Consider the following 11,042-nt stretch of genomic DNA (forward strand, 5'->3'; position numbering starts at 1 on the left):
TCCTCTCGAATGCAATAGAGTTTAAACTCATTGTAGGGAATCACCAGGAAAGACGCATATACCAAACGTCCAAATCTGTAGGACCCCTCCTTCCCCAGGATTTTACAAGCTTAATACAAATGCCTCAATTAAGCAAAACCCGGCTATAAAGGGCCTAGGATGAGTCATCAGGGATCATAGAGGAGATTAGTTTGTTGGATTCATGGATTGCATCCATACCACCACTCCAACTGCAGTTGAGCTGAATGCACTAAGAAAAGGCCTCTTTCTTGTTAAACATCTAGGCATTAGACACATTGTCATAGAAATGGATTGCCTTGAGAACATTAAACCACTCACCAACGGGCACCTACGCCTTAATAATGTGATCAATAATTGCAGGTCATTGTTGGAGAAGGTGAAAGCAACTCTATCAGTGCATGAGTACAGGGAAGGGAACAAGGCAACGGATCTACTGGCTAAGAAAGAAGGGAAAAGATCGACTGGAGGGAGCACTAATATTTTAATAGTTCCTCCTGTGTTTGTATCAGCAAACATTGATGCAGACAAACTAGGAACTAAGTATAGTAGGAAAATATCAACTTGTAATGTTAGTACTGATGGTCCAACTATGGGACAAACTACTTTTGATGCCCATTTGGGTACTGCTGCAGCTTAACACTTTCTCTTAATCTATGCTCCCGTTAACCAAAAAAAAAAAGATTAACATTGCAAACAAAAAATCTCTTATAGCATATTAAATTCCACTTCATTATAAATATTATTTTAGATATATGATTTGTTTTATAAAAAAATGATAAATAAAATATGGAAGATAGATATGAGAGGTATTGGAGGGGTAATCATGTTCTTAATTAAGTTAATTTGTGTTGAGACCTTTTGTATGTATACAGAAAAATGTAATACATCCACATCCTTCAATACATTATAGAATGCACAACTAATGTATATAGACAAAAAAATATATCAAATAAAATATTTATAATACATAAAACTAATGCATGCATTATTCCTTTTTAAATACACTCTCTTAAAAATTTCATTTGGTTCTATTCTCAATAGTTGGCGGTAAATAATACAGCCGAGGGCTAGAAGGCCAAATTTTGTATTTAAAAACTGTCGAATGATCATTTTATGTAATTAGTGGCTTATATTTTTCAAGCGTACTATTTTTTGTGGAAGAAATTTAATTTAATGAACATTGTTTAATTTTTTTTATTTATTTAGCTTAATTTGATTTTTTTTGTTTAAGTTGATTTTTATTCAAACTGTGAATACTCTACTCTTGTGGGTGAAAAATGGTTTTATAAAAATGAAAACAATTATATCAAGAATAAACGAAAGAAAGTGAGTTTAGAGATGGGCAAGTAAAACCCTTTTCCTCAAAAATCAAAATCCTATCCCCTCAAAAATGGAGTTCCTTCTTCTTACCTCTTCACCTGATATGGGAAAGTTGGTCAGATCCTCTTTTTCTCCTCCTCAATGTTATCGTTCCATTTCAGCAAATGGGCGCTCTTCTTTCTTCCTATATTTTTCCAACAAGAAGAACCTTAGAACCTCTGTTGTTGCTTCAGCATCAAAGAAAAAGAAGAAGAAGAAATCTGACTCCCATAGCTTCGTTCCTAAACCTGATGAAGCCACTGGTCCTTTTCCTGAAGCTGTGCTCCTTAGAGAGGTTTATAAAGCAAAATTTATCTATCTGCACTAATTTTCATTTACACCCATATGTAATCTGGTTTGTTTATCCGGAATTCTAATGAAAAAACTTTGAGCTAAAGCCAATTTTTAAAGTAGATTGCTTATCTTAAGAGCATGGGATAAGTCCAATTTTCTTTTGCTTTTGTGTGTGAGTTCTAATTTGATTTTGCAGAGAAAGGTCCAAGAAGACGGGAGACTTCTACCCGAGTTTGCAGATGTTGAAGAGGGTAAGCCATTATTTGGTTGCGAATGACGTTGCTCATTGCTATCTTATTTTTTAGAGGTTGAGGTCACTAAACTTTGAGTCTAATTTGCAGAGGAACTGTTTGAGGCGCTAAATCTTCAGTTGGAAACTTAAATGAATGTGGAACAGAGTAAGTATGAATCATTTTATTAGCTTAATATCTAAAATAAAAAAGCTCTTAAATTTATAGATTGTAGCTGGATATGTTGTCTTCTTCGCTGTCTGCGTTTTTTTTTTTTTCTGGAGCTGATGGTGGAATCAAAAGATCCACATGGGAGATATCAAATATGTAGTTGTTAAAAGTTGTAATGACTATACTTACATTGGGTTTAGGTAGAGATAAGTGTGTTATTTGGCGACCCTTCTACTTTTAAAGGCCACATTATCTAATATGAAATGGGTCCAAACATAGAAGATTCATAACACTAATCCCAATTGGATGATTGATTTATATAGGCCGGATGTTGGAATTCTCATAGATTACGCAGTGGATAATTTGCAACATGTCATCTGCACAATAAATGTCTCTGTTGCTTATCAGTGCAAGTAGAAGGAGATGCTTTACATATGTTGGAGATGCTTTATGTTTTGGTCAACTGAGGAAAACTTTGCTGTATCTGTGAGCTGAAGTGTTGAGCTGCCAATGGCTAGAATCTATTATTGGCTCCACATTTTCAATGATTTGTTTCTTTCAACTATCTGTGGAAATTAGCTTTTGGGGGTCTATCATCTGCTTTTCTTGAAGACTTTACAGTAAGATTGGAGACCACCCTGATAATGGAGAAGTTGACACTTGAGTCTTTGTGATTGGATACTAAATATAAGATTGTTTCTGATTAAAGTAGCATTGTGTCATGAATTCTTCCTAATATTGCTTGTACGAGCCGATTAACTCATTGAATGGAATTGAAAGAGTGCAAGAAAAATGGCTAGTGATTTATTGATATGGATCTATTGCTTTTCTTTCAATTAATAGTTCAGATTATTTATTGACTTCCCTGCTGTGTACAGTGCGACACTATGAAGTGGTGTATCTGATTCATGAGGATCGTGAAGACGAGGTTGAGAGTGTGAATGCAAAAGTTCAAGGTTAGCTTTTCCTTTCATATATCAAACATCTATTTGTTCTACTAAGGTCCGGTTTTTGCTGTGTGCTGTCAAATGGGTTTACCAAGTCCCTTTTTTAAAAAAAAAAAAAGTCCTTTTTTAAGCTTATACCTTATGCGCTTTTGGAAAGAGCTGAGAAAGGTGGAATTATGCCAAAGGCTAGAATCTCAGAACACTTCTGATCTACCAGATGTTGTAACAACCATAGCTTCCTTGGTCCCAATCCTCTAAATGACATCACTTTTCCTAACCATCGTCACTTTTTCCCTGTGATTTAACATTTCTGTTTTTCACATGGTGACTAAAATAAACCTGAAGCTTATGCTTTTTTTTTCCATAAACATGCAGAATTTTTGAAAGAGAAGAAAGGGAAGTCGTGGAGATTCAGTGACTGGGGTATGCGTAGACTGGCATACAAGATTCAGAAAGCATCACGAGCTCATTACATTTTGATGAATTTCAGGCTGGGAGCCAAATGGATTGATGATTTTAAGAGTATGCTTGACAAAGATGAGAGAGTCATTCGACATCTTGTGATGAAGCGGGACAAGGCAGAAACAGAGGATTGTCCTCCTCCTCCAGAGTTCCATACTGTGCGTGCTGGTACAGATGAAAATGAAGAGGATATGGATGATTATGATGACTATGATGAAGACGATTTGGAGGGTGAGTATGACATAGATATGGAAATGAATGATGATGATACTGCTGGTGTGATTCTTTTGGACGCTGACGACGATGTAGATGATAGGAATAGTAGAAACAGTCCACAAATTGATACACACAAGATAGGAAAAAGGAAAGTTAGTTTGTGAAAACTAGTTGTATTATTTTGCTCACTGTCCTGGAATTCTGACTACTTATAATTTTAGATTAGATAATAGTTTCCTGATGTTGGTTCTTGGGTTGTACGAAACACCCCCTTCCCTGTAACTCTTTTTGTTAACCTCTCCAGCTAAAAGAAACTTTGATGATCAAACCGATCTACCATGTTCATATGGTAGCTCAATGTTCTACGTGAATCCATGGTTCAAACATATCATACCAAATTGTACAATTTAAACCTCAGTATAGTTCTACTATATTTATTGCATGTACGATTAAGACCTCAGTATAATTATCATATCATAAGTTCTCCATATGGTTTTGTTCTATCTATTGTATAGGAGGTTTTGTTTAATTTTTTTTCTTTGGATTCCTTTTTTGGTACTCGCAGTAGAGATGAGCCTCCAAAAAAAAGGAAGGATTGCAGACACTTTTGTAGTAACTCGCCATGCAACAGGCAATCCACTGTGAATAGATCAACGTCGACTGGAAAATGGGAGATTATCTCCATTCGCAGGACTTTTTTTGTTTAAATGGTAATAACTGTTCAAAAACAGCACAAAGGTAGTATTGGAGTTTCTGTACAAGTGAGCAAAAAGGCCCAAAAATATAGCCTTCTAATCTCAAGAGGGAAATCAATGAAATCTAGTAAAAGTTTCTGCCTCATTTGCATATTCCTTTATACACCAAAAATGAAGTGACTCAGACAATCTAATTTAATCCCTGAATTGATTTCCACTTCTCTTCAGAACATTTAATCACCCACTAGATACAACCTGGAATCATGTATCCCAACTATTTCATACTTTGTACAGCCCTCTGTACGTACAAACAGGACAAAAGATCCTGTGTAAAGACTTCTGTATGTACTTACAGGGCAAAAGATAATGTGTGTTCCTAGGCACAGACCATTTGATACCAGCAAAGTTGAAAATTGCTGCCATAGCTGGTCAGTATTCGGACAATACCACATATCCCGTGATAGAACAGGAAAATGGGTCAAAAGAAAATAGTAGTGTTTCTGAATAAGCCAATGCAATGATGAAGTTGTATCTAAAATTTTCAATCACTGATTTGTTTTGTTCTCCAAGCAAGACCCAGATTAAATTATCGTCTACAGTAAATCACCCCCTTCTCACTCTATGCATAATGCCTCTTGCAAGGATTCATGCCAAAAAGACCAGTGGAGTTCTACAAAAATTATGGGTGCCATTTTCATGTCTGGTTCCTGACTCTTCCCTGTCACTTCTTGGGATACCCCAAAGAGGTACCCTTGGTAGGGGTTTCTCATGAAACTTCTTCTAAACTATACATGCTGGATATAAACAATTTTACAATCAGTGTCAAAATAATAGAATTCAATAGCAGGAATGCAGGATTTACCATTTACCAGGCTCCATCTAATAATCTTTAGAATAAAAACAGTGGGGATCACTGAATGGTTGTGGTTCAATTTGATAAAAGACTGATACCAACAAGCAAGTTAGAAGAAAACGAAATGACTATAATACTAGAAACACAACCTTTTCAGTAAAGGGTTACGAACCAAAAGGATCTATTACTAAAAGGTACCGACAGAGTATAATGCATGACCTTATAAATCATTACTGCTGCTACTAGAGCTATCTAATTTTTCAGAGTAGACAGTAATTTAAAGGAGCTATTCCGCCTTTTGGTTGTACTTACAAGCTTAAGCCTATAATATCCTAGAAAATATTAGCAACTGAATACCTGCAAGATCTTTTGGTGGGTCTACGAATTCCTCAAATCAACAGCAAATGAAATTAGGATTCACCTGCAAAATCTATTCAATAGAAAAGTCAAATTAGCTGATAAGCTGGGGATCAACAAGGTGAGAACAAAACCAGTAAACAAACATAAACATGATCAGATGATGTTGAACTTCTTTTGAGGGATTCTTACTACCATATCTCCTAAACAAGTTGTTAATGCCACTTCGTCAATGCAGGTCTGGAGAAGGACCCTCCATCGTAAAATTGCTTTAACTGCAACTACTGCTTTCATATCCACAGAAAAGTTTTTCGTGCATTCATCATTCCAATCGGCTGAAGCAAGTTCACACCTTCAGTCTGCTGCCAATATACTCTCTAGATATTGTAGTGCACTTCTACAGCCAATCTTGCTGAGCAAATGACGGACTAGAACATTCCATGTCGATATCTTGGGTGGAATGCCATCAGTTATCATCCTCTGAAGGCAACAGATAGCGGCTTCCAAACTAATCCAATTGCACATTCCACCTATCAGACAGGTATAGGACATGAAACATGGACGCAAGCCGAGTTGATTCATAGCATTCAGAAGTTGTTTTGCAGATTCAACCTTACCACCCTTACAGTATGCGTCCATAAGTATGTTGAAGGTGAGAACATCAGGTGTAATTCCCCTAACCAACATTTTTGCCACAAGTTTTACAGCTTCCTCAAGCATCCCCATATGGCAGAGACCAGATGCTATAGTGTTGTACGTAACTAAATTAAATTCAATATTTTTGTCCTCCATCTCCCTAACAAGCTGAAGTGCTACCGTAAGGTTGTTACATTTGAATAAACCATTCAACAACTCATTATATGTGGTAGTATTACCAGAGCAACCAAATCTTTCCATTTGATTATATAGCATCATTGCCCATTCAATTCTACCACTAAAACACAAACCTTTGATGAATGTGTTAAAAGTAATGGTATTTGGTGGGCAATTTTCTATTACCATGTTATCTAGAAGACAGTAAGCTTGTTCAAACATGTAATTCCTGCAGAGTACACCAACCATACATGTATATACCACAACATTTGGACGGCAACCAAGATTCATCATCCTATTCCATATCTCAGATGCTTTACTCACATCTCCATATTTAACAAAGCCTTCAATGAGGGTGCTGTAGGTTGTTGAATTTGGATGACAGTCACTCCTTTTCATTGCACTACAAACAGACAGAGCCATATTCATATTACCAGCCAAACACAGACCATGGAGAAGTGTATTATATGCTACAACATTGGGCAAAATTCCCTCTTTGACCATACCATCCCACACATCAAGAGCTTCATACCATCGTCCCATCAATGAATTTCCCTTAATCAAACAAGTAAACGAATGAATATTTGGAGAACAGCCTCTAACAAACATCTTGCTCAGCATAGCAAAAGAAAGACCAAGATTTCCTTGGTCAGCAAATGCATTTAAAATCGTAGTGTATGTGATGACATTAGGATCAACTCCCTTGTAAGCCATCTCATCCAACAAATCAACTGCTTCCTTAGTATTATATACCTTACAAAGACCATTTATCAGAGCATTATAAATAGGAGTGGCAGGAGTGAATCTCATGGCTAGTTCTCTGGCTTCTTTTACTTTACCAAACTTACACAAGGAAGACACAATCGTTGTATAGCTCACTTCATTAGGAGAACAGCCCTTCTTTGACATTTCCACAAGTAACTTCTGAGCTCCATCAACTCTATTGTTCTTGCACAATGCTTTAAGAAGAATGTTATAGGTATACACATTGGGAACAATCCCATCTTTCTTCATGTTACTATAAATAGGATTAATCATGTGAAACCTATTATCACTGAGCAAAGAATCCAAGAGATGATTATATATCTTAACTGTAGGCTTACACCCAAGAGCCTGTATCCTGTAGAATGTCTTCAATGCTTGCTCTGAAGCCTTACCTCTCCTATACGCATCGATCACACTGATAAATATATCTTCGGAACAACTAATACCCTCCAATTTTATCTGCTGTAAGAGGTATTGAACACTGTCCATCTCCTGCTGCTTTCCGAGTTTTTCCATCATTATTTTATATGCTAAAGGGGTGTGTTTGAAAGAGCTTGAATTAGCAACCCATTTGAAAGACTCTAAAGCAGTTGAAATATTTTCTTCATATTTCAGTCTCTTCAATACATCAGATTCCTTTAGGTCAACGGAGTTTTTACCAGTTTGACCATTAAGTTGTTCAACATTGGAAGTTGGGTTTACCATGAAAGGAAGAGACTTTTTCTGGACTTTCAACAGCAAAGAACATCCTTTTTTTAAGTACATAGTACTATCAAAACACAATTTTTATCAAGTTAAACGAAAGAAGAATCCAAAAGAGGAATTAAGCAGCAACTGGGTATTGAAAAAGAATCCGAGAGACTCAAATCAGGTTTTCGAAAACCAGAACATGAAAAAATAATAAAGGGAGAAAGAAATTGACAAGAGTTATCTGGTAGAAAAATCATACCTATGTCTATGGTGCACTGGATAAACAAGTTGAAATAAAATGCCGATTTTCTCTCCTGTGCCGATAGATTTCCGGCAGGTAAGGGAATGCCGGGAACGTTCAGGCGTTAGGAGTCCGAACACGGTATGGACCAGCAGGAATTGGGCCAAAGTACCAAATTGCTCATACAAAATGACTTAAATAGCACTTCACATAAAATTATGGAAAAATTACCCAAATAAACAATATACTCTAAACTTCGAAAAATCTCCCAACTTCTTAAAAATTATTTAAATTCCAGCATTATATTTTTTTTACTAATTTTGAAATACAAGTTAACCCTACAACTAAAAAGTCAGCCCTTTACCAAAAATACTCCACATCTCCTTTTTCAACGGCACAAAATCTGATGCATTTTCTATCCATCTTCTTCATCTGATTCAAAAAATTCAATCAAGGTAATTTCTCCCCATAAAATCAGCTTCAATTTATTCAATTCCTTTTTTACTTTTTTATTTTTCAAAAAAAAAAATTATCACAAGTAAAGGTATCTGAAAGTTGAGTATTTTGGTATAGCGATTTCTTCAATTTCTCTTTTTTTTTATGATTCATTGTTTGAATTATCAGCATGAATAGAAAGTCTAGACCTTCTTTTAGTCTTGGGATTTCACAATTAGAAAGTATCAAAGAATCTCGTTCCGAGAGATTTTGACTATGAAATTGATGGTTTTCATGAAAATAGGTCAAAATATTGAAATGATCCACAAACTATGAAGAAATTACATCAAAAGATTGCTAAGAAGGAAAAGAAAAAAGAAAGTGGTTCTAAGAAAGAGGACCCAACAGTCCTGCAAGTAAAGCTCCCGTAAAAAAAAAAAGAATTATCGAAGAAATTTGTAGAGATGAACTTCCTAAGGTAATTGCATATACAAATTTGTTCAATATTAGGCCGAGATACATATTTTATGATGGATGATACGTTTGAAAATTCATTTTTTATCTGGTTCTTTGTTGCTAATAATTTATATGTATCTTGTGATTTATTTTGATATTGTAATTAATATGACAAAAGACACAAGCTTCTTGTTCTTAGATACATGTTATGTTGTCTTGTATCTGTAAGTTGTTGTTAATGCTTTGATATGTACCTATTGGTGTTTAAACTTGACTGGAAATTATATTGTAAGAGATACAAGTTATGACTTCATAGATACATGTTGTGTTGCCTTGTATCTGGTACTAACTGTTAATTGCTTAAAATGTATCTAGTGTTGTTTAATTGTTATTGAAAGTCATATAACAAAAGATACAAGTTTTTTAATAGATACATGTTATGTTGACTTGTATCTTTAAGTTGTTCTTAATGCTTTGATAAGAATCTATTGATGTTTAAATTTTACTGAAAGTTTTATTATAAGAGATACAAGTTATTACTTAATAGATACATGTTGTGTTAACTTGTATCTGGTACTAACTGTTAATTTCTTGAAATGTATCTACTGTTGTTTAATTGTTATTGAAAGTCATATAACAAAAGATACAAGTTAATACCTACATACATACATGTTGTATTAACTTGTATCTAAAGTATGATGTTATTAGAGTATTTGTTTTTATTGTACTGTCTTAATATAGAGTTATTGCATATCGACTAATTTTTTCATTATTGTTTCTTTTTGTTTTTAGGAACTGAGTTATGTTATAAAAGAAATTCCAACTCATCCTCTGTAATTCTTTTTTTAATTCAGCAATCCTACTATTTTTAGTTTCCTCTATTTTTCGTATTTCTTCTGTAGTCTGTTGTTTTATTTTATTCTCTTTCATAAGTATTTCTGTTAATCTTATTTTCTCCATATCTTTTCTCCAATATTCTAAGTATTCTAGTTTATCATCTTTATCCTAAAGTAGTTGTAATACTGTAAATTTCTTTGTAATAATTTAAAATTCTAGGTTATCTATTTCATTAATTATCCTGTCTTTTTTTTCTATGAATAATTCTATGTCTAAATCATATTCTAAACTGCCTTTTAATTCTAGTTGTTCCAAGGTTTTATCTATCCAAATTAACCTTTCTTTTAATTGTCTTTTTCCTCTTCTAAGCTGGTTTCTATAATTAATTTCTTCGTATAGCCAACTTTGTTTTTCTCTAACTCTTTTAATATATTCTAACATTTAATCTGTATAATATCTATCTGAGTAATAACTGTTATTATCTAAGTAATAACTATCTGAATAATATAAGCTAAGATCATGCATATCTTCTAACCATTTTAGACTTAATGATTCTTCATGAAATATTTTTTTCCCATATTATTTTATTTATGTCTTCTATTTCTAAGTCTTTAATGATATATAAAACAAGTATTTTAATTTCATCAGATATATAAGTATTCATTTTTCATATTATGCTATTTCAAAATATTCCCTTCAATCATATACATAACAAAATATGGTCATCTTAGATCACTATATACTAAATTATTCTTAAATAATTGTGTTACTCTGTCACTATTAGCATGGTAGTCTGGATACTTATCCCTTAAACAGCGCCTCTACACTGGTTACTCCCCTATCACGGCCTTCTTGCCTCATCGATTTCAGCTTTAGGATGGCATAGTCCTAGGGATTTTTCTCCTTTTCCTCTTTGCTAATAAACTTTATAACATATTATTCTTCGAATAATTCTACTATATAGTAATTAACATGAACTTATTTTATCATATCATGATTGTCAGGAATTTATGAATTTAGCTATTCATAATCATAAATAAATATACCTGTTCTGGTAGCTACATGAAGGAAGCTTAATTACCTATAAAGCTAGAAATGTAAAAATACAAGTATAGGATAAGATATATAATAACTGATGGTTTACAACACCATGTAAACAAACAGTAAGAGCAAAGAGAGTTATTAATAAAAGAAGAAAGA

At 34.0% G+C, this 11,042-nt stretch overlaps 1 protein-coding gene and 1 pseudogene across 5 annotated transcripts; one reads left to right on the forward strand and one right to left on the reverse strand.

The window, feature by feature from the left end:
* The first annotated feature begins 1,245 nt into the window (after window positions 1–1,245).
* On the forward strand, window positions 1,246–4,188 carry LOC107878544 (annotated as a pseudogene).
* Window positions 4,189–4,356: 168 nt separating this feature from the next.
* Window positions 4,357–8,300, reverse strand: LOC107878521 (pentatricopeptide repeat-containing protein At3g48810). 5 transcript variants are annotated; one of them, XM_047406654.1, is made up of 4 exons: window positions 8,133–8,300; window positions 5,801–7,713; window positions 5,606–5,678; window positions 4,357–5,189 (listed from the first exon to the last, which is right to left on the reverse strand). In XM_047406654.1, exon 2 carries the CDS (start codon window positions 7,700–7,702, stop codon window positions 5,960–5,962), a length of 1,743 nt encoding a protein of 580 aa, XP_047262610.1. In that variant the 5' UTR covers window positions 7,703–7,713; window positions 8,133–8,300; the 3' UTR covers window positions 4,357–5,189; window positions 5,606–5,678; window positions 5,801–5,959. The 5 variants fall into 5 exon arrangements, with proteins under 5 accessions (XP_047262610.1, XP_047262604.1, XP_016581039.1 ...); XM_047406648.1 differs by having other exon boundaries at window positions 5,606–7,713; XM_016725553.2 differs by having other exon boundaries at window positions 5,801–8,299.
* Between the last annotated feature and the right edge of the window lie 2,742 nt (window positions 8,301–11,042).

This window comes from Capsicum annuum, chromosome 1, assembly GCF_002878395.1.
Source record: "Capsicum annuum cultivar UCD-10X-F1 chromosome 1, UCD10Xv1.1, whole genome shotgun sequence".
Taxonomy (NCBI): domain Eukaryota; kingdom Viridiplantae; phylum Streptophyta; class Magnoliopsida; order Solanales; family Solanaceae; genus Capsicum; species Capsicum annuum.